General features: G+C 43.1%; 1 protein-coding gene across 1 annotated transcript in view; it reads left to right on the top strand.

Annotated features, from left to right (window-relative positions):
- The window catches only part of LOC119171496 (uncharacterized), a 28,537-nt gene extending 4,424 nt beyond the window's left edge, over positions 1-24,113 (top strand). The window contains exons 2-4 of the mRNA XM_037422291.2: positions 20,858-21,014; positions 21,943-22,032; positions 23,803-24,113. Coding sequence (XP_037278188.2) covers positions 20,868-21,014; positions 21,943-22,032; positions 23,803-23,994 — 429 coding nt within the window. The 5' untranslated portion in view covers positions 20,858-20,867 and the 3' untranslated portion in view covers positions 23,995-24,113. The remainder of the gene's footprint in view (positions 1-20,857; positions 21,015-21,942; positions 22,033-23,802) is intronic.
- The last annotated feature ends 430 nt before the right edge of the window (positions 24,114-24,543 follow it).

Below are 24,543 nucleotides of genomic sequence, written 5' to 3'. Positions count from 1 at the left end.
CTACGACGAAGCCGCCGCCTTGCTGGACTTCCCCCATTACCACTGGCAGCTGAGACGTCTCACGGCCAAGAAGGAAACTGGATCCCCGCAGCTGCAGATCTTCTACCAGTCCCAGCAGCGCCACTAGTGCCAGGTTTGCGTGCGGCTGGTCCCTGGTTGCGTCAGGATCTGATAGTGCCTCGCGCATCTTGTGGCAAATCTGGCGAGGACGTGGACGCCTGGCTCACACACTACAAACGGGTGAGCAAATACTACCAGTGGGATGCGGCGACCCAGCTGACCGATGTAGTATTTTTCTTAACGGACACAGCACTCGTTGGTACGAGAACCACGGAGATGCCCTCACCTTATGGGATTGCTTCGTTTCCGAAATAAGAGCGTGCTTTGGGGACTCCGTAGCTAAGAGAAAGCAGGCCGAACAAACGTTCCTGCAGAGAGCTCAGATCGCAGGAGAGACGTGCACGACCTATGTAGAGGCAATCTTGAAGCTCTGCAAGATTGTAAGCCCTTCTATGTCAGAGGAAGACAAAGTTGGCCACCTGTTGAAGGGCATTGCCGAGGATGTGTATCAGTTCCTCATCAGCAAAGACAACCTTGCTATGGTAACCGACGTCATAAAACACTGTCACACATTCGAGACCCTGAAGATGTGACGTATCACCCCCAAGTTCGGTCGCCTACCGAATGTAACCACCGTGGCAAGTGTTGACGAATACACGCCGCTTGATATCGCGTCGTCAACACGCCAGATCATTCGAGAAGAGCTCACTCGACACGCTCGCCCGATGCCGTACGAAGCTACACCCGCACCACCTCCCTCTCGCTCTCCAGTGTCAATTGCGACAGCAGGCATCGATGACTGTGTGCTACCGATGACTGTGTGCTACCAAGCCCCTGTGTGCTACCGTTGTGGTATTGCCGGGCATATAGCTCGGTTCTGTCGTCGACAGAGAGGGCTGACATCCCGATATCATTCCCCATCAGAGTTTCCGCCAGCGGGCACTGGTCACAACAACGGTCATTGGCCCGCCTATTCCAGGAGTACCTGACGGCGGGGAAATCACCGTGGCAGTTCTCCCGCTTCTGACCGTAGTTTGACGCCTCCATCTGGCCGACTGCATCATTCCCCTTCGCCGGGACGACGCCTGTCATCACCGCTGCCACCGGGAAACTAGCCAGCGCGACCGATGGAGGTGAGGTCGCACAACAGGATTTGCCTCAGATGCCTCCGCCAGTTACAATGTCGAAGAACAAGATACGTGTGGAAATAGATGGATTTTGTACAAGTGCTTTGGTGGACACTGGTGCTACGATATCAGTTATGAGTCTTTCTTTCAAAAGTCGCATTGGCCGCAAAGTTATGTTTTCTTGGGGCGAATCCACAAGGTTTTGTGGTGTTGGTGGGGAAGTACTTCATCCAGCCGGAGTTTGTGCCGTCAATGTCTTATTGGTAGGACAGGTGTTCCCAACAGAGTTTCTTGTGCTGCAACGTGGTATCCACGATGTGATTCTCGGTCTTGACTTTGTTCAAAGATGTGGCGCTTTCGTCGATTGTGGAAGCGGGGAACTTTCCGTCAGCGGTGACATTGTTCCTGCCCTCGTCGATGAGGCGCCGCAGGGCGCGAAAGATGCTCTGATTGTTTCCGACGAGCTGACAGTGCTGCCGTGGTCAATGAGGTCAGTTGCAGTGTTCGACCCAGAATCTGCCACATCTTTTGATTTCATCGTTGAACCTGCCATCGTTCAATGTGCTATGAAAGGCATACTCGTCCCTCGTTGCTTGGTATCTGTTGATGAAGTAGAAACCTTTCTGTGGGCACTAAACTCTTCGTCAATGCCGGTTGTGCTCGATCGAGGAATGAAGCTTGGCGTCTTCGATGATTCCACTGATGGTTCTGTAGCGGTCGTTAACAACGATGGAAGCGAGAAAGGTACAGTCTCTGGCAAATGCAGTTACTCTTATGAGTCGCAGATCCTAGGTATGATTAGCGCCACTTTGTGGTCACACGAGCAGCAGACGTTACGCCATCTGTTGAGGTGACATGCTTCTGTGTTTTACTTTTGCCAAGAGAAGCCACTGCCTTTACCATGTTCTCGCGCTCACCATAGGATTGACACCAGCACTGCCCACCCGATCCGACAAAAGCCTTACTGAGTGTCGTCATCATAACGGAAATTTATTGCCGACCAGGTTCAGGAAATGCTGAAGAAGGGTGTCATTGAAGAGTCGTATAGCCCGTGGGAACACCGGTCATCTTGGTTAAAAATAAAGATGGTGCCTGGCGGTTCTGCGTTGATTACAGAAGATTCAACGCCATGACCAAAAAAGATGCATATCCGCTGCCTAGGATTGACGATGTTATTGACTGCTTACACTCGGATTCGTACTTTTTTTCAATAGACCTACAATCAGGATATTTGCAGATACCTATGCACCCTTCAGACAAGGAGAAGGCCGCATTCGTGATGCCCGATGGACTGTACCAATTCAATGTGATGCCGTTTGGGCTTTGCAACGCCCCCGCCACTTTTGAAAGGTTTATGGACTCTGTCCTTCGTGGTAATAAATGGCAGGTGTGCTTATGCTACCTGGATGACGTCGTCATTTTTGGGCGTACCTTTGAAGAGCACAACGTCCGTTTAAGCCTTGTTTTAGACTGTGTCGGAAAGGCTGGCTTGGTTTTGAATTCTAAAAAGTGCCGGTTTGGTGAACGACAAGCTTTAGTCCTCGGTCACCTAGTTGACAAAGATGGAGTCCTCAGGCGTCACCAGACAACGTCGTCCTCCTCTTCTACCTACCCGGCACTTACTACAGCCCGGCTCATACCGTAGCAGTATGTTGCGAAATGGATTGCAAAGACGACAATACCGTGGAAGTATCAGAAGAATATGTTCCGTTTCACACCCCGTAGAACCATGTCCATCATGCGCTCGAATGTTACCGGCGCATTGCAGAGGCCAAAGTGCATGAAATTGAAATCATATAGCCCGTAGGTTGTTACTAAGGCTGTTTTTGGACGATGGGCATCTGCTAAGCACACCTGTCAATACCTGGAATGCAAATCTAGCGTTCAAAAAGAAAAAAAACACTCAGTGCCTTGTAATAAATCAAGAGCGTCAACAAATTCTGAGCAAAGGGTATACATTTCTTAGAGTCATCTTACTTGAGCGCCTGCAATTTACGTAGAAGCGAATCAAACCATCCTTCTTAACGAGAAGGACAGGTGATGCCCTTGCACTTGGGAAGGTCGGATAACGTTGCGCTTGAGCATAACATCAACCTCTTTGGTGATATAACCTAATGTTCGGCATTGGAAACAGGGTAAAAATGCAATAGATGCTTTACAACCCGGGTGCCGGAGCATCATTTGGTTGTGAGGTTCACGAGACGGCTTTGCGCTTTCCTATATTCAAGTACGAAGTACTGAAAATTATTAGCCACTTTTTCTAAACACAATCACTGTCGTACTGGCGCATTGAAACCTGCAACGATGAGGTGAAAAAAACTGAAAGTTTGAGCCAGGGTAGATTGAGTGACATCAAAGGATTCGCGGAACTGGTAGAACAGCTGGCAAAGCTCAGAGTGTTCGAATGGCGACAGTTATTCAGCGATTGACGAATTGAAAAAATCTAAATGTGGTACATTGGAAGGTTGAGGAGGGCACTGATGGTACCGTAGTCACTGGCAGGATCTGGTGGCATGGTAAAAATTTGTTTTATTTGTAAATTGTAACGGTATACAAAAATTTGTAACGGTATAAGGGTGGGAATTGATAAAGCAGAGAGCAACGTTTCCTTCAGAAATGAAAAGGGTCGCATATGGCAGAACAAGTGGTTTTAGACTAAGGAAGAGGCTTGATGGTTCAAAGAATGCAGCTTAGTCCCAAATGCTATCACAGAACACGGAAAGCAACACAGATTCTGTCGGGTGAATTTCAGTGCCTTCTTTGACGACGACTTTGTGTACGGCGGGCTGAGTGTGTTCGGCGAATTAGTCGTAAAACAGAAAGAGTTAAAGTTCAGACCTTGCACAATCAATAAGGGCATGGTTACACATTAAAAGATCACAGTGAAGCATGATGTCGTGTGAGCGTGTTGAAAGGACAATAAACTCAACCGTGTAGTGGTCCTTCGCGATGATCAGTGGGACAGTACAGGAGGCTACAGGCCCAACAGGTTTCCCATGCGCTGTACGCAAGGACATCATATTAAGAGGCGTAGTCACTTTTCGAAGCGTGTGACCAAGCTTAGCGTCTTAAACGGAAACGGCAGCACTGGTATCAACAACAGCCTATGCACAAGTATCTTCTACAAAAGCTTCGACAATATTCGATGCCAAAGCTCGAGGACTCGAATATTTCAAAAGCACAGTTGTTGCCTCCGGAACTGCGGCGGCTGGTTTCCTCGTATTCAGGAGCTGGCTGGGTGACGACGCATGGGTGACAAGGGGCAACGACGGGGGGAAGGTGAACGACCAGACGCAGTTCGCAGATAGTGGCATCAAGACTCGCTTGACTGAGTATCCAAATTTTTAAAGCGAGGCAGAGGAGGGTCCATGTACCTGTTTTGTGTCTGAGCGTCTGTGTATCTTGGCATGTGACGACGGCAGTATCGGGCGATAAGGCCAGGGCCACCGCATGCAAAACAGATGGGCCGGTTTCTGTGCGTTCTCCAGAACTTTGCAGCAAGGGGAGCAGGCTATGCAACGGACAGCTCAGTGGAGGTTGTGGTAGCAATAAATGGAGCCCATGCGGGGGAATCTTGAGTCGGGGCTTAGGTATTCAGCAGGTCCTGGAACGGCAGCGGCTAATGAGGATGCTGCTACCTTACTGCCTCAGCGTAAATAAGAGGCACGGTGACGGGGTGCGGCTGAAAGGGCCCCAGCATAGCCTCTGAATTCTGCTCCTGGGCATCACTTTATAAATTTAAACTGGGAGAAGCCAAGAAAAAAGTATTTCAAGAGTTTGGCCGCTGAATTTCCTAATAAGAAGAGGCTTTAGAAGTGTATGAGACATTGTGGTAGTGAGAAGGTTAGTCCGTCAAATCTACGTTACGGTGGCGATATTGTAACTGAGGGTAGAGATAAAGCCACACTTTTCAACAACTTTTTTAAATTGGTTGTCGGCCCTCCTACACAAGTAATTTCGCGAATAAAAAGAACAATGTTTGCCTGTGGGTGAGATAAAGCTTTCATTTATTGGCATAATCAAGTTGTAGCACATTGAAGAAGGTAAAGCGACTGGCCCAGTTGGCATATCACCAAAAGCTTTAAAACACTGCTTTGGGGCAGCAGCTTGTTATCTTTATGTTATCTACAAAAACTCAATCGATGAAGGCAAGCTCCCTGATGACTGGAAAATGGCTAATGTTGTGCCTGTTTTCAAAAGTGGTTCTAAATCAGGCGTATAAAGTTACAGACCAATGTCTCTGAAGCCGCTTTCTTGTAATGTACTTGAAAATGTTCTTTTTCTGCTTTATAGAATCACCTGACTTCAATAATATTTTGATCCTAAACAACGCAGATTTAGACAGAGTTTTTCATGTAGATTCTAATTAATTGAAATATATCATGATACAGCATCACTTTTGGATATTAGAGGACAGATTGTTTATTTTTAGATTTCAGAAGGGCCTTCGACACAGTATCACACTACATTCTTATTCAAGAACTGCAGAACTTGAACATTCATCAAACCATTTGCCCATTGATTGTGCACTATTTACCTTCAAGTATACAGAAGGTTGTTCTAGGTAGATCATGTTCATGTTTAGTTTCGGTGACATCAGGGGTACCTGAGGATTCCGCATTCAGCCCACTTCTCTTTCATGAGTTTATCATTTATATTTCGTATACAACTAAGGGTCGTATTAGAATCTTTGCTGACGACTGTGTGTTGTATACTGAACTGACCGACCAAACGGATTCCACCCAGCTTCAGGATGACCTTAATCACGTGGAGATATGGTGTAAAATTTTTGACATAAAACTAAACACTAATAAATGCGTTCACGTTAGTCTCACTTTAAGGGCCAAAAAATTTACATATCAGTACATCCTAAACAATGAAGTTATTACGAAAGAACACAAATACAAGTACTTCGATGTCACGTTTTCTGAGGAAGGGGTATAATCTGAACGCATTGCGAGGGTTCTCAGCACAGCTGGAAAAGCCCTAGTCTTTTTACAAAAAAAATCTAAACATGTAACCAAGGAGGTTAAACAGGCCGCATATTACGCCTATGTCAGACCAATAGTGGATTACGCCTGTCCTGTATGGGATTCAATTCACAAAGTACATATTCATGCACTAGAGCGCATTTAGTCAATACCAGCAAGATTTGTTCTGGGAAAGTATGGCCGAACTGAAAGCTCCCAATATATGTAAAGAGAACTTAATTGGTAATACTTACAAGATCGAATACGTGATCTAAGATTGAAAATATAATATTCAGTCTATAACAAGAAAACAGGCATTAATCCTTCAAAATATTAGAACCAGTGCTATATTTATCTTCTCGTCATGACCACAAATTTAAAGTACGGCCACACGACCCCACAAAGGATCTGTTTAGGTATTCTTTTTTTCCGCAAGCCATTGTCAATTGGAATATGTTACCAACTGATTCAGTTGGCCGCAAGGCTGCGGATTCATTCTATGAGTCACTGTGCTCTCCGCATTAATTTATTATCATTTATTTAATAATACTCCCAACCTCATCAGAGATTATAGCAGGGAGGGCATGCATATGAAAGCAAATATATGTTTACAAAAAGTCATGCTGATGGAAAACTCGAGAAATAACCGGAATTACAAAATAACATACAATTGATAGATTATACACTATCATTATAAGAACAGACAATTGAACAATTTTAGTAATAGCGAAATCATGAACTAGGTTATGGTTAAAAACAACTGCAAAAAGATGATGCATGGTTTTGTAATATGGGGCAGGAACAACAAGTAGGCATTTTTATTGAACAACTTATTCAAACAATTTTATGAACAATAAGCTAATAAAAACATGTCACTTTAAATATAACGATAATAAAAACACAACTTTTGTATTAATAACATCACACTGACTCATCGTTTATTGGGTTTATTGATGATGTGATGTCGTTAGTGCGATTTGCGAGGAGAGCAATTCGCTTTCAACTGCAGCTGTGAGTAAGTTTGTGGATGATTCAGTGCTTAAGGTGGGTTTCATTGAGCTTCAAACTTTATTGGTCAGAGAGTAAAGTTAGTATTTAAAGCAATTAGTGTTAAAAGAGTAATATACAAGAGTATGGGAATGATTAAGATTGGTTGGTCTGCCGCGAAAAAAAGATATATACCTTGAAGTATTCATTTTGATTATGTTGTGGAGTAGTTGAAACATTAGCTTTAGTCTTGTTTAGTTTCTTCGGTTTTGTAGTGTTAGAATTCCAGCGTTATTGAGCAGGTGCGTCGGTGAGTCTGTCAGTCTATACTTGTTAAAAGTATACAATATTAACTTTCCTTGAACCGCTGCTACTTTATTAATCTGTGGGTGGTATACGGGAACCAGACAGGGCTGGCATATTCTAATATAAATCTGACGAGGAAAGTGTAAGCTATTAGTCTGGTATTTGGTAGTGGGTGTTTAAGACGTCTTTTCAATAAAAAAAGTCTTTTAAGAACTTTGCTAGTAATAATATCAATGCGTGTATCCTATAACAGGTCGTTTGGAATCGTTACTTCTAGATATTCGTGGCTAGAGACTGTGGCTAAGGGTAGTTGTCAATAGTGTAAGAAAAGTTGAACATGTGTTTTTTTGCGTGTTGTTATCATGAAAACACATTTACCAATATTAAGCGACATTTGCCATTTTTTCGCACCACGCGTTTACTTCTTCTAGTGCTCTGTTAAGAATTAGGTGATCCGTAGGAGTATTATTTGCTGGTAAAATATGCAGTAGTCTGCAAAGAGCCTTATTAGCTTTACTTCAATTGAGAGGAATGGATCTATAATGAATATTGTGAATGATATTGGTACTAACACACTGCCCTGTGGCACGCCTGACGTGACTGCTGCTATTCTAGAGGTGGTGTTCTGTAGATGTACAAACTGTCAGAGATTGGCTAAATAATTCATAATTCAGTGAAAAATGAAACTATCTTCAAGAGTAACTTCTAACTTACTTATTATTTTGTATAATATACACAATCAAATGCTTTTGAAAAGTCTAAGAAGATAAGGTCAATTTGTTTATGGCTATCAATGAACTGGGCTGTATCGTGTATTAATTCTAAAAGTTGAGTAACCATTGAGAGGCCTTTTCGGAAACCGTGTTGTGAAGAAGATAGGATATTATTTTTTTCAAGGTAAATACTTATGTGTTTCAATGTCATATGTTCTAACAATTTACACCCAGAACAAGTTAGTGATATTGACCTGCAATTTGAAATCATGGATTTGCTGCCGGCTTTGTGTATTGGTGTAATTTTTGAAGTTTTCCATACTGCGAGGATAGTGCATGATTGCACTGATTTAATAAAGATTACACATAAATATTTAGCTACCCATTCTGCATACCTTTTAATGAATATGTTTGATATGTTGTCAGGATCCCGGCCCTTAGTGGAATCGATATTTAATAATAGATTTAGAATACCTTGCTCGGTAATTGTCGAGGGTTCTATTGGTGAATGGTCTGAAGATTGTATGAGTAATATAATTCCGACATCTAAGGTAAAAACTGATTAAAAGTAACCATTGAAGGAGTTGGCAAGATTGTTGTTGTCTTCAGAAGAACGCATGAGCTCATCACTTTTTTTGCATTTATATATTTCCAAAATGTATTTGAAGCGCTTATCAAAAATGTGGGAATTATCTTTACAAAGTAATTATTATTAGCAACCTTTAGTTTACTTCTCATGTCACTAACAGCTACAGTCAGATAATGTCTACTAAGAATAGTTGGTGTCGTGTTCAGTTTTTTTAGACGTTTTACCTTTCGTTTCGCGTGTATCACGTCACGTGTTATCTAGGGGTTTAGTCGCCCAGTTTTTTTTTCTTTTTAATCGGTACGTAGGGTTTTATGCATGACGTCCCAATGCTTGTAAATCTACTCCAAACTGTTTCGATGTCAATGAATAGGTTATCTGTAAGTAATACGAATGAATCATATTTGAAAGCAAGACAATCGATTATGCTTGTGTCGTAAGCATGGGTAAATTCAGAATAATAAAGCGACGCCTGTTAGTGAGATTTATAGTCATTCACATCTACAGCGCAATAAACCAAGTTATGATCTGAGATGCCCTCCATTATTTTCATTCTAGTTGTTTCTTGCGGGAAATGATCAACTAAAAAAACTAATTCAAGAATTTTCGACGATGTTGCATGTACTCACGTGCGTTGGGTTATGTATATTGAAATTGAGCATGAGATCGCATATCAATTGTGAGCTATCAGAATTGAAATACAACGCTTACCAGTCTATTTCTGGCATTGAAGATCACCCAGAAGGATTAGTCGGGCATTTGATACATCACTCTGCATATAACTACAAAGTGAAGTAGTGACGTCACTAGAAGCAGATGGGCTACCGTTTACACAACCCACAGTGATAGCACGGGAACCTATGAACAAGCTGCAAAATATTGCTTCTACACCTTCAACTCCTGGAAGAACCTTGAAAGGTAATTTTTATTGGCAAAAATGTCGAGGCCACCACCACGTGTGGGCCGGTGTTTTCGTACTTCCTGCTCACCTGCATGAAGTACAGAAGAGGATTAGCCGACCGCATCGTTGAGTTGCCGCCGTGCCCTTCAGCCCATAATCGACTGATGCCAGCATTTAGAGCCGGACCGGCGCATTCCACCACCAGGAAAAATTGTGTGGTGCCTTGCCCGTGCGTGGTTGTCGCTGATACTTGCTGCTCCCAGATGAAGGCCACCTGGTCAAGGTTCAGGATCGTCGGTGACGTGCCTAAGACGGCACTGCGGGTAATGTTCCAAATAAAAATTGCGTTGTGGTTCGTATACCACAACTTCGTAACATTAGTGAGATAAAAGTTGACAGTACCCAATATAGGAGCGTTATTATGCCTGTTGGGTCCAGTGACTTTTTCGTAGGATGACCGCCAGTTTTAGACCTCGTGGTCTTCGGTGCCCGGATACATCAAAGGTCTCACTCGAAAACCGGGCCAGGGCAAGCAGTGGCTGCGAGAGGTACTGTCTGTTGGGCAGCGTGAACTTGCAAAGTCGACGGCAGGGTGCAAAATCGGAGTTTCGGGGTGTAGGCGGGGTGGGTACCCAACCGAATCTACCAACTCTAAGGAGGTTTATTGGCCGAGCCTAACGAACAGGTGAAAGATCGGAGATCGCCACAGGGCGAGGAAGATGGTGGTGCTGGAGCAGCCATCTCGTGGGGCTTTCCTATAGCGATGATGCTTGTTGTTCCCTGTTCTCATCTTCATGCCTTCCTTATCATTCATTCAAGAAGAGTATAGAAATTTTCAACGTGATGGAGCAGTAATTATGGCGCTTTGGTTGCTAATCGGAAGGTCTCGGGTTTGATGATGGCCGCGAAAGTCACGATTTGATGCAGGCGAAATGGTAGAAAGCTGCGTTCTGTGTGGTGTCAGTGAACGTTTAAGAAAACCAGCTAATTAAAATATAGACATCACACCACTACGGCGATTCTCATGAACATGTGGTGTGTTTGAGACGTAAAACCGGTAATAATATTGAGCGAGATACAAGGTTGAGAAACGCAACTTGGATGTTAATACAGTTCATGCGATGGCCACTTGTCTCACTTGTTTGTCGTCTTCTTGACTAGTTCATCAAGGTTTATCATTGCACGAGAAAATTGACCAGAGCCCCACGTCAGTGTCTCCTGTAGGCAGCTGGACATGTCTCATGCAAAAATAAATCTCTAGATAACGTCATTGTGACTTGAAAGGTCGTAGAAATTATTGGCGTCATCATGACGCTTTAGTAGACTCCACTCACGTAACGTCCCACGAGGAGGCTATCAGATGCTGTGGCAGGTTGGTGACAGATAAAGAAGACAGGCTTTTGAAAACCAAGTTAGGTGGAGGTAGCTCTGTAATTACTCTCTTTTTTTTTCTTGGTGCATTAAGCCCTAGCAATCATTATTACTAAAGCTTTCAAGGAGAAATATGAAAATTAAGTTTAGTTTTGAAATGTCCCTATATGAGCGTATAGAACTGTGAATCGGTGACCAAGACTTCTTCCTACTTATGACTCGCTCTTACTTGATATGAAGTATTAAGAGATGACTGCTATTTGCATTTCAAAATAAACTATTCTGTTTCACTCAACAAAAACATGTCAGAGGCCTTTAACAGCTCAGCACTGTTCTAAAAGTACAGTGTCAATATATGTCATGAGAGACAAAAGTGATAAAAAGTATTATCAGCAGATTTATGGGAAGAAACAGCAATATGACTATTAGGAACGTCGTAGTGGAGAACTTCTCAAATTCCTACCATCTTGAGTTCATTAATCTGATCGAAAATCTGAGCCCTTGAGCTTCTAAAGTTTCGCTTTGATGGAAATGCCACCACCGCAGCCGAGAACGCCTCTGCGACTTTTGGATCACCAGCCGAGCACCTGTCCCGTTGTGCTGCCATGTCAGCAGATACGAACGTGAACTAAGAGTCCAGTTGACGAGACAGTTAATCGAATCACAGTTATCAATTGACATACGATATTGAATATATTTAGTTTTAACGTGAGCAATGCCACTCTCCAGAAGCAGAGGGTGAGCAGTGACTCATATGGCTAACGGAATATAGGGTGAAACAAATGGTCTATTCAACAAAGCTGACATTGTGAAATCAGTGTGTGCAATCTCCGCGCACACGCAGAACCTTGATTGTGCTGTAAAAGTCTCCAAAAGATTTGAGAAAAGAATCAGTTGATGATAACGAATGATTGCTTTCCCTCCATGAATTTTTTACACAAATGTTTGTGGTTTGTAGGCATGTGTTCTTTCACATGCTCTGATATCATCATATTCTCATCCAATAGATAATGTTCCTTCTCCAGCATAACATATCCTGTACCCATTTTTGCATTTCTTGTATCGTTTATATCTGCTGACTTGGCCACGCCGCAGAGGTGTAGTGGCTAGGGTACTCGGCGGATGAACCGAAGCTCGCGGGATCAAATCCCGGCTGTGGCGACTGCATTTCTGATGGAGGCGGAAATGCCGTAGGCCCGTGTACTCAGATTTGGGTGCACTTTAAAGAACCCCTGGTGGTCGAAGTTTCGGGAGTCCTCCACGACGGCATCTCTCATGATCATGTGGTGGTTTTGGGACGTTCAGCCCCACATATCAATCATATCTGCTGACTGAGACATGCCATTGACGAAACACTGACTTCTCTTGATTTTCATTTTTATTTAAATGTAAATACTTCATTTCACCTGTACTGAAACGTGAAGTTGTTGTTTTATTATTCGCATAAATACGGACTTTGTGATATATATTTACAGCACTGTGAGAGCATATATTATTAATGCCATAGGTTGTTCTGCAAACCTTCTTTCTCCTTTCCTAGTTTGATATCTTGGCAAAAATTGAAATGATGTGCAAACGCCTTGAGCAACTGTTCACTGGCTCATGATAATACTAACGAGGCTCACACTTTTGGCAACACTAGAACAGTACCCAGTGCAAATGTCCAAATTAACACACTAACCCTTTCATAGCTGACAACTTCAAGATAGTAAGTCTGTTGGTGGTTAACAAGCTGGGTGCATCAATGTTTTTGGGTTCGTTGGGCCGATGGATGCTAGACAGCTTTATTGAAAATTTACTCGAAAGAGAAAGTCTAATGCTTCACTATAACACACCATGATATTTAGGTGATCATATATTTTATTATTATTTCATGCATATTGGCCATAAAAAAGTGCTGTTTGACACCATTTTCTATACCTATGCTGGAGAATATTAAATACAACGTTGTTTAATAAACTGGAATACACAGTGCGGAATGCTGCACTTTAAAAGCTTTGAAAGATTTGAAGTTATCGAGAGGGGTAGGCGACTGTGCATTTAGGCGGAGAATAATTCGTTACAGAAGGATAAATACGTTTTCTACTTCAGTCTATATAGTGTGGTACTTTGTTTCCAGAAACAACATTCATCGGTTACTATGAGTACAGGACATTACAATACAGATAACGAAAGCAAGATAGTCATTTTTGATTACTATTCCTTGCTTTGTTCTCTTCTAATAACCGTCGATAACACACTGTTTCGTGGGACCAATAATGAGCTAGATCACCTCAGTGTCACCCTGTTTAGGTTGCGCGCAGTCACAAACTATGAAGAAATACTACAGAAAGAAAAATTTCTAAGAAAGGGGAGAAGGAAAGCAGGGGGACACAATAAATGTTTGTCATACCAGGGTTGCGATTTGGGTAAGCTAATTACATATCTCTGGTACTTGAACAGCTTCTCCTCGTAAGACACCTGCAAGCGCTGACACATTGTAGTCCGCCATCTGATTGGGAGGCCTTGGCTCTTCATAACGTGGTGCAACCATCCACGGCTCACACGGAACCCGTGATGTAGGCCTAGCTGCACCTACAGTTGTCGCGCGTCCACTTGGCCCGTCTTGGTCGATGCGGCGTGGCTTGAAAAGCAGCCAGATTTCAAGCTAAAAATAGTCATTGTGGTCACGCCGTTTAAGTTTATTGGCAAACTTGAAGTCAAATTTGTTGTAAAAACAACTGTCGCAGCTCGACATCTAAATCGCACTGCCCAAACAGAAAGAAGTACGCACTAAACAAACGCACAAGCATACACAGGACCAGCGCGAACTATCACAGTTGTTGCTTCATGTGTCACAGCGTGCTCCTTTTATACCTGTGGCTGCCGCCGCGAGCGAAGTGACCTTCGTGCTCTGCCGAATCAAGAATCTGATAAGCGCGTGAGCAGGAGAGACTACGCTACGTGTAAGCAGCACTCATCAAAACGCTAAAGACTAGGACAATCTTCAGAGTACTTTCAACGCGAGGCCTTCGCGTCTTCTCGAGACCACTGACAAAAGCGCACTGAAGTTGCACAGCTCCCAGGAGCACCGAATGGAGTATGGTGTATATAAATGGCTTGCCATTAGCGCTCTTTACAACGTGCGCTGTTTGGCGTAGTGGTTAGTGCCACATGCTACAAATTGAGATGTGACTGGTACGACGCCTCATGAAAAAAACACTTTTTACTGAATTTTTCGAAGCAATTTGTTAATATATGTTTTGCAATGTCATATCCTACGGAAGTACGTCGGCAGAGCTCTGGTGGACCCCGTCATAAAGAACATTCGTGTAAAAATATTTTATACGCCACACATTAAACACTCTGGCATTATATTACTGGCGCTTGCGTGAGTACTGGTGTAAACGCAGTTTAGCGCGTAACCTGAATAACCTCAAACAATCATAACTTCTCCGAGAATCGGGATGCTCTCTGCAGGAAGCATTCCTAACAGGTTTTGGGAGTGAAAACCGGATACAGCAAAACTGAACGGAGAAAGGAGCGTAACGATGCCACCCTCTCAAAAACATGACCCTTGTGCGTAAAACAAAACAATTAAAACAGTAACCTTCATGACCATTTGTATCTTGATGACAGCCTCTGAGCTGGTAACGCTTCAATGTATCGCCAGCTTCCTGAGTAACAGACAATTATATATTTCAACCAACAACGGTGAATGATCGCTTCAACATGAGCAAAGTTGTATCCCGTGGGAGCGTTCTAAGTTCGCTACTTTTCAATGCTGCAATGGAAGGTCTTCCAGAAGTGCTGCCCGAAACCTTGAACATATCCATGTATGCAGACGACATATGCATATGGACGTCCCACAAATCACTGGAAGTGATCGAACATCGGCTTCAACAAGGACTAAATGCAATAAGTAATTACCTCAAAGAGCAAGGCATGCAGATTTCTCCCACCTAGTCGGTAGTTCTGCCATTCAATAGAAAGACAGCGAAAAACTTGAAGCTTCTTGTGGATGGCCACAGAATTGAAATCGCACAAAAGCATCGCTTCCTTGGCGTTACTTCAGATAGCCAACTCCGATGGAGTCAGCATATTGCTGATCTAGAAAATCAAGTGAACTGCACCATAAATGTTATACGTCACATCGCGGCAACAAAATAGGGTGGTACACCAGTGTCTCTACTCCACGTCCATTGTACACTAATCCGACAGAAACTTATCTACTCTGCGCCAGTTCTCCACAACATCTCTCAGACGTCGCTACACCGACTTCAGCTGTTACAAGCACGAAGCTTATGCATATGTCTGGGGGCTCCACAGGCAACATCAAGTTCTCTGACACTGGCAGAGGCAAGAAAACCCAACTTTATGGTAATTGGAAATGTGGAGGCAAGTCAGCACCTCTTTCAACTATTCACGCAACACCCTTTACATCTGCCTATATCCAACATCGTGAACCACGCTGGAGCGCAAGTACACCATGTGTACCAACAGGACATTTCCCGGCTTCCTGTGTCGAGTGCCAACCGTTGCCGCACAGCAGTTGGCATCACGTCATCTGTTTGACAGGTACCGAGGATACACTCACATGTACACTGACGGCTCCGTCACCAAAAAGACAGCGACATCAGCATTTTTAATTCCGGAATCACGCAAAGAATATGCATGTCGGTTGGGCATCCTGTTCTCATCAACAACGTCGGAACTCGTAGCGATTTTGCTAGCCATAAGCTATATTTAACTGTCAATGACACCAAGAAAATGGGTGGTAATTACAGACTCTCTGGCAGCACTCGCAAGTGTGGAAAATGCCACTTCAAGACACATTGATGTGCGTATAGTATATGCTATACTAAAATAGCTTTCAGAAGGTACGTAGTTGAATCATCGAGTGGCATTTCAGTGGGTTCCCAGACACTGTGGAATTAAGGAAAATAAAATGGCGGATGAGTTGGCGAAAACCGCTCATAATTCTACGCAAACGTGCCTCATTCCAGTATCTCAATATGACGTAAATAGAACTTTGAGAACACCAAAACGGTAATTATTCCTGTCTACCTGGTTCAGAGACAAAACAAACAAAGCGATTCTATATTTTCTTTATCCTAATCTTGAATACCAATTAGACCGTGATCTGCCAAGACGTATCGACACACTCAATCATCGCCTACGACTCGGATCTGCTTACACAAAGCACTTCCTTCTTCGTATTCATCGTGCAACATCGTCAGCATGTTCATGCTGCCATGACGACGAGGATATCTGCCACCTCTTGCTCGACTGTCCGAAACACGACACACACCAAAGGCGACTAGAACAGGAACTCCATAAGTTACATCCCAAGTGGCCATTTGCGTTGAATAAATACTAGGTCCATGGCCATTCAAAACGAATGGCAAAGCAATGAAGGTGCTGCAACACTTCAAAGAAACGACGATTCGCTACGACTGCTGAGCGGACAAAAGGTAAAAGTGAGCATGGCGTATACGTGTTTGTTCTGCCCTGAGGAGAACTTTTACTCTCACCCACGTAGGATTGTATATATGTATATATGCTATTGTTTTTTTTTATTCGTACCAACCAAGCGGAAAGGGGTAGCCGTCGCCAAGTAACGGTGACAAAAAACTTTTTTTTCTTTTCTATTTTAAATAAAAAAACACCCTGGTGTAACCATCTGTTCTTAATTCCAATAAATAACTTAATTTGTCAGAGACCCAATTTTTAGGTGGGTGCAGCGCCTCTTGAGGTCGCTTTCGATTTTCCTGTTCAGCTCCTATTCCTGTGAAAAGTTGCATTCGGCAAGACGTCGTCCGCAAGATGAGGCTTCTATAATATTCTTCCCCGTCATACCAACTACGTACCCAAAAGTAACATGTTGCGTTTAGTAATCGCAAAACGTTCATAGTGGAACCGGAAACGCCTTTATCGCAATGCATTTACACTGGAGACTGGAATGCCAGCAGCTATGATGTCGAAATGTATTCACAATTAGGCTCAAATCACGTACACAAGGAAATGACCAAGAAGAAAGACTGGCTAGTGCCCTGTTTCTACCGGCACCGGCCTGAAAAGCTGCCTAATTGTTGTTGAGCAACGAAACATAGCAACCTTGTATTTCAGCCTATTTAGTCTACCATGCATATCTGCAAGCCGAAGTCAGACTCATAAAGTCAATCAAATGTTTCAAATGCATCTTCTACCTTAATCGCTCAGCAAGGCTTTGTTACGCAAAAGCCCCGTTCCCACCCTCGTGATGAAGAGAAAAGCGCCTAATTATCGTGAGATAAAAAATGTTGAGTTACAGGTACATACAAGTGTTTTTCTTTTTGAATTACCTCTAAAGGCGGCTTGTTAGCTACAGTAGTATTAAGCCGCTGTCGTAATAAATTTTTCTTTCTTAGCGAGAGACCTGCTTTCGTAAGCAGTGTCGGCAAAGCTATGCTTCGGTGTGAGCTACCTGTTTAAAAATATATCTGCAAGCTATTTTAGATATGTGTTTCGGTGTCGTCATGGTGGACACTGCCGTTTTGTATAATTAACAACTATATAACAGCATTATTGCAAACGGATACACACATAAACGGTTGGATTGGTGTTTTCAACATTTCTTGACATTTTCAATTCACTTCGTTATGAAAAAATAGGAAGTTCGCTCAGCAGCTCAGGGTGGTGTTGCCCACATGTCTTAAGTGAAATCGTCTATGACATCATGTCCACTGTAGCTGATTCAGAGGAAGTAGCGGTGATGGAGATCGATTGATGCCTACTCTAGGGGATGCGCACTGACTAGGACACTTCAAAATCAGGAGCAATGGCAAGACATTGGATGTACTATTCCTTTACAAAGAAGGCATTTATTGGTTTACTGAGAAAAAGTATTGACGTTGTAATTGAACAGCCTGTTTACATTTGTAGGTATATATTTTTTCTACTAGTTGACATCAACTAAATCAATAAATTTGTTCAGGTGAACTTTGAAGAAATCTCACGTATTCGGGCTATACTAATGGCGATACTGGTGGCTATACTGCAGTGAAAATATTATTCGAGCCTCATTTTGCAGTGGCGATGGACGTATCTCTAACCTAAAATATACAGCTATTTTTCACAGAAGTTGCAGCACCAGCGTTTCCTTAGAGGTGCTTTTGTCCGTCTTGATATATTGGGGTCATGGGGCAGTGTCCCCAAAAGGGCTCATTTGTGCAGCCACTGGTCATCGTTGAAAAAGTTTGTGCTCGATGATAACATCTAGCTAGTGTCTTTTGCATAGAAAATGTTGACTCTAAAGACAACATTTTTGATGTTCTTAGAACTTAATTAAGGGATAGTTTTAAGTGTTTCATTGAACAACTAAAACAATAAACAGGTGGTGCCACCAAATTTTGAGGCTATCCCAACCCAGTTGTGGGTTTCCTCTGTATTCAAGAAATCTTCACACGCAGGACTGGACACAACAAACGCGTTAAATATACTTTGATTCACTTCTAAATGTGTAGCTGAATTCTCACTTTTGTGATCAAGTCTCATCGCTTGCGCAGCCACACTGACGTTTCAGAATAGGAGAAGCAACGGCAGTTGTCGTGACGTCACACTACATTTGTAGTGACGTGAGCAGTTCACTATAGACGTGAGTGACCTCCGCCATCTCCGAAAGGAGGCTGCTGTTAAGAGTCTGCTTGCAGAGACACTCTATACGAGTGTCAAGGACACCGAGTGCTTTCAAAGAGACACTCGTCGCGTCCTTCACGGTCAACAAAGGCGTCCGTCAGAGACGCTGCGTGCGTTCCAACAGAAGCGCATCCCCCTCCTCCGTCAGCGTACTGTACAGACAATGTAAATACAAACTTTTGTTTCTTTCTGGCTGCCTTTTGCCTTGCCACTGCTTGGATCCTACTGAGGTGGCAGTGGCGACTGTCCGCGCGTTTGTTTTGCTGGCACTTGTGTTGCGCTTGTGTATTAGAGCAGATGAAACTCGGCACGATGTGCTTCACAGCCTTGTATAGCCATGTGACCAAGTCACCTATGTATCGACGTCACTACCCAACTCGGCGCCGCGAAACCAAAACCGAAATTGGGCCACATAAGTAGAGAAACTATCTATTATTTAGCTAAAACACACGAATTTTGTTGCGTGTATTATGCTTCCTGGAGCAGAAGAAAACGCTTACAGCAAAGAAATTGTATGCCACAAATTTGGTGACAACACCCCCTTAAAACAGTTTACGTTTTTCAAACAGCAAATGCCAACATTTTATAAGAAAATCCTAACCATTTCAGAGATCCTGCAATAAAACATAGGTATTATATTCTACAAATAAATGACCAATGCAGTACCACCAGTTTGTTTTTCATCAGCTGACTTGGTTGCCCATAGTAATACTAGACTTGCGCATAACAATAACGTTCTTTTGACTAAGGTAAAAACAGACTATAATAAACTGACTGCTGAATTTTCATCTATATCATTACAAAATACACCACTAGCTTCTATGAAAACTGCAAGAAACTAGCAACAATTCAAGGCAGAACTAAAATGACACAATACACTTGCTTAGCAATACTGTTACTTTCCATGGCTTCACCTTATTTTAATGTCCACATTTCACGTATTTCAGCTTTTTGTATTCTTCTTCAATTGTAGTGCTTGAAACATTCACTCGTTTCATAGTGTTTTCCTTTGTATATTCTGTTTTCATTTAGTATATATACTATTGTTCGGTTTATACTTTCGATAATCGTTCATTTTGCCTCTAACATTGTTTTAGCACTATTTGCCCTTAACAGCAGGTGCCGATGTAGTCTTCAACTTTGGAACCTCATTTTGTATAATAAACACATTCAAAATTCTTGTATTCGTATCAATAAAAATGTGAAATATGATTTCGAAAATCATTTCCTTCCAGAAGGTTGGATGATGAATAGAAAATTCTTAAATTTATTCAAATATGTCTTATATGTATACAGATTGTAGCGATGCTGAGGTATACAGGCTAGTAAAACAAACGTATTTATTAAGGGGAACTTTTGCCCACCACTGTACTGGCGTCTTCCACTGGCAGATTTGAAGCACTTCCGGTGATACTTTCTTCTGCTCCATGTGGAACAAGTCTATTCCATTGTCAGAGTAAGAGTGCTTTCTGTATGTTCCATTGGCAGATCTCAAGCAGCTCCGTCACGTAATCCACTCCCCGAAGCAACTTTTTTTACTACGTGAAAGTCGATAGATCTTACCGAAAGTCGCAAGTATCCCGTAATTTTAAACGGTGCCAACTTCTGGCGTGCCGACGGACGCCGGTTGCGTCAGTTGCGCCTCGCGTCGGAGCGCACGTTTCACTAGCGTAGCGCAGCTGTTCCCAGCGTGCGCAATAATGCGAGAGACGCGTGAATCGCGTTTCATATTGACCCTGCTATTTGCTCCAGAAAGAGCGCGTGTATTCCATTGGTAGATTCCTTTCCGTTGCCCTCCGCCTGAGTGGAGTGCTCCCACGCAGAGTTCGTCAGCCACTCCAAATCTTGTCGCTAACTCCAAGCCATGACCCCATAACTGACTATGGTCGTCAAGGTCCGAGTCAGTCGAATTGCTCAGTCGTAGCCAGAGCACACCAGCGCGTCGGCATGAGAGCTGGGTTCGGCCTTGTGCTCGTGCCACGATGGTCGCGGCACGCTACTTGAACGTGGCCAACCTGTCGCGGCAATACATTAAAGTTAACTATGATCAGTGTTGTCTATTAGTAAGGGTTGTCAAGTATATCTACAACATACACAATTTATGACTATATTTTTATTTTCCCTTGCATTAACTTGATGCTTTTTTCAAAAGTACATCTCTTACTGTCACTCCCTTGCAGTGAAGCCGTCATGTCGGAAGTCACGTGGTTCGGGACAGTGGTAGCCCTTCTGGCTGGATTCCTGTCCTTGCCTATCGTCCAGGCTCAGTATGTACAGCTATATGGTGATGGGCCAGAGCCGTACCAAAGGAGCCTGCAGCGAAGCCTTCCTTCCATGGTAAACAAAAACCGCATCAATTTGAAGTTTACGTAAAGAGGCTTTATGTAAAGTCACAGACCGATATAATAAAACTACTCGAAGGAGTAGGTTTAGGACCATAAATGATAGTTTTAAACATTGTGGTGAGGTTTCGGTGCTCTTATCGATGTATAATATATCCGCAGAGTAGCACTGTCGCTGTATATACGAACAGTTAATCAGCCTTGTACCACTGCAAAATGCGATGAAATATCACTACCTCGATGCATAAGCAGAACCCCACTTGATACAGCGACGATTTTACTGCGATACGAATGTTCTGCTCCCTACATATTCATTGCGGATAGTTGGTCAAGGTGGTGGGAGCAGAAGGCTGCCATATGCCGCGTCACAACGTACCAACCACAACCTCACGTCAGGGGCACTAACCTGTGGGATGAGAAAGCTCAACACAAACGAACATTTATTAGCAGGGCGACAGAGCGTAAGTCACGACCATGAAGCTTCTCAGCCTCTTAATTTTTTTGGACGCAAATCACACTGTCCACTACAAAGCCAATTAGAGAAGCCGCAGTTTCGCGAAAACCATTAATGTAGTGTAAGCGCACTCATCGCACAAATACATTTTGTGTGTTGCCTCTTGATAAGACGCCTAAAGTTGAACAGTATCAATGCCCCTCTACAAGAGTACTGCAAGTTCTTAACAGCTTCGTACAGTATAACTGCTTCTGCCACGACGTTCTGACCGTCTTATGCTTTTTCGCCGATTGAAACACAACATCTGCGTCAGCAGCTTTTGTAGCGATTAGTAGATTCCTAGCGACTACGATATTGCGCTAGCTCACTCTCATCTGTGTGATATGCATTTTGTTAAATTTATCAGCAACGATGTCAAAGAGTTCTCAGCGTACGCCTTCCTCATTATATTTGCGTACTTTATACGCAGACTGGAGTAGAACTGGCAAACTTGCTGCAGAGGTTGCTGCGAGACGCCGCGTTGCTACGCAAACGCTCGACCGAGAGCAGTGACGGACAGGTAAGGCACTTCCCAAGTCAACATTCGCTTGCTTGACTCGAATAGAGTACGGCAACTTTTCGACATGAAGCATACCATGTTTAGTTGGCAGGCTCGACAACTGTAATCTCACGGAGCACTTGGTAACCTGTGTTGTTAGGTTCGAGCCTCACGTAGTACCACACCTATCACAAGTAACTTGCGTAGATATTTGCATGCATGCATTAATATCCTTGACTGCGCACCTTTTAAGAAATGATGACGTATGTGAGCTTTCAGAGAACTTTCAGGGCAGCTTTTGAATTCCCGTAGAAAAATTGCTTCGGGGCAATTTTCCTCCATTTCATACACATCAATGACATATATGTGCTACCCTGTGCTGTTATCTACTTTACAACTTGTTTGCTATGATATGAACAAAAATTACAGCACAACCACAAAATTAACGATGACGAGTGGGCGAAGCTCTGGGAGATCATTAACTTCCGTACATTGCCCACTGAATCAAGCAGAGACGTGACAACACATGTTTAAAGTATATACGAAGTTTCTTAATACTTACAATGCATATATGATGTTGAGAGGTCCACATGGGTATTTATATTGACATCTATTCACGTATGAATATCATTGTCGACTTGAATATTAAAATCTAGATGACCATTTATATTCTAATCTATCTATATAGCTATCTATATCGGTATGGAAACCCATATGACTATGGATATTCATATGGATATAGACATCCGTACTGTGTCAAACGGATAAACAGGGGACATGGCTCGAACCTGAGGAGCTTTGCCACTAATAAAACCGCCTACACTGTTTCCTTTTCACATTTCGTTGCTGGAGTAACATCCAAGACAGATGAAGAAAAAGATTGATATATCTTGCTGATTCCTCCCTTTTTTGAGATGGTTGTTTAAAGAACTCAAGAAAACTATCGCCGCGCAGTGGGAGCTACAATAGCTCGCTATGATCTGTTTTCTTCTTAGTGCATAAAAATTATTTTAAAACCCGGACAAGCTGAAAGGAGAATGGTTATTGCCCGGTACCAAGGCAACACCGTTGTGTCAGGAAGTTTTAAAGGACTGTCCCTACATATATATCACGTTAAGGTAGAGAGACACTTTTCTCGCGTTATAAAATTAGTTATTCGGCTAGATATAGGTAAATAATGTAATAAAATACTTCCGGTGTTTATAATTACGACAATGTGCCCCACTTCACGCAACCTCGTTAAAGTGTCGAAAACTGGTTTCTTTTATTTTATTCTAACTGTTATTTTGAATTGCATATCTGTGAATGAAATCGCTGTATTAGCTGCATTCATGGCTGAATAACGACAGACTAGATCATATGCAGTAAGTCAGGTGTGTGTGCGATCATATACCGTAATGAGTTTACAAAACAATTCCATACGCCACACAAGCTGTCGTCAGATTGAGAATTCTCGCTCTAGTCAAATCATTCATTTGGCGGAACTTCATCTGCTTAATCCCTCAGTCATCTCCCAATAGAGAAAAAAGAGTTGAGGCACAACACATGCAAATCAAAACGGCTGCGTCATTCCGGCTTTTTTCACTTGGCATTGATGTTTAAATACGAACCAGCCGTTGCGACACCTTGGGAGTTGGGCGCATTTCCGTAGAACGACTTCTTGAGTGCTTCACAGACTGTCGAAGTTGTCTATATGGCGAGTAAACTGGATTGTTTCGTCAAAACTTAAACGCAGGCGCATGCTCCTTCTCTTTCGTTTGTGCTCTTACACGGATTTCTGTATTTTTCAAGCCCGGTGCAATCCCTCCTGGCTTCGTCGGTGCTCGTGGCAGGCGTCACGACGTGATTCTCGAGCAACCACCGGGATTCGTGGGTGCTCGGGGCAAACGTGGCTCGTCGATGCCGCTATTTCTTGCCAGCCTGGCCGAAGCTGGAGCCGACTCGTCCAGGTCTCAAATTGACAGGCCACTTGGTTCGCAATAAACGCCGGCTCGATGAATGCGAAAAAAAGAAAGAATAAATGGCACGAAGTGCCATCACCATGCACTATTCGTGCAGACATAAAAATAAATTGAGAATATGAATAAATACTGGAAATAAAAGCGTGTACTGTGCATTATTATGTTTGACAAGCAGCAAGGCTTTAGAAGTAGTAATAAATAAAATCAACGCCACATCCACTAAGTTGATTTATTGATATGTGAGGTTTAACGTCCCAAAACCACCAAATGATTACGAGAGACGCCGTAGTGCAGGGCTCCAGATATTTTGACTACCTGGGGTTCTTTGACGTGCACCCGAATCTGAACACACGGGCCTACAACATTTCCGCCTCCACCGTAAATGAAGCCGCCGCAGCCGGGGTTCGATCCCGCGAACTGCAGATCAGCGGCCGAGTACCTTAGCCACTATACCACCGCGGCCGGGCCACATCCACAAAATAACTGATGTTAGAGGAGCTTGCTCGGAGTGTCATGCGGTTTTTCTTGGCGAGACCTTTTCCGCAAGAAAGGCTTGTTAACGAGCCGGCGC

This window comes from Rhipicephalus microplus, chromosome 4, assembly GCF_043290135.1.
Source record: "Rhipicephalus microplus isolate Deutch F79 chromosome 4, USDA_Rmic, whole genome shotgun sequence".
In the NCBI taxonomy this organism is placed as follows: Eukaryota; Metazoa; Arthropoda; class Arachnida; order Ixodida; family Ixodidae; genus Rhipicephalus; species Rhipicephalus microplus.
The sequence above is the reverse complement of the archived record's forward strand: the minus strand, read 5'-3'. Positions and strand labels throughout refer to the sequence as shown.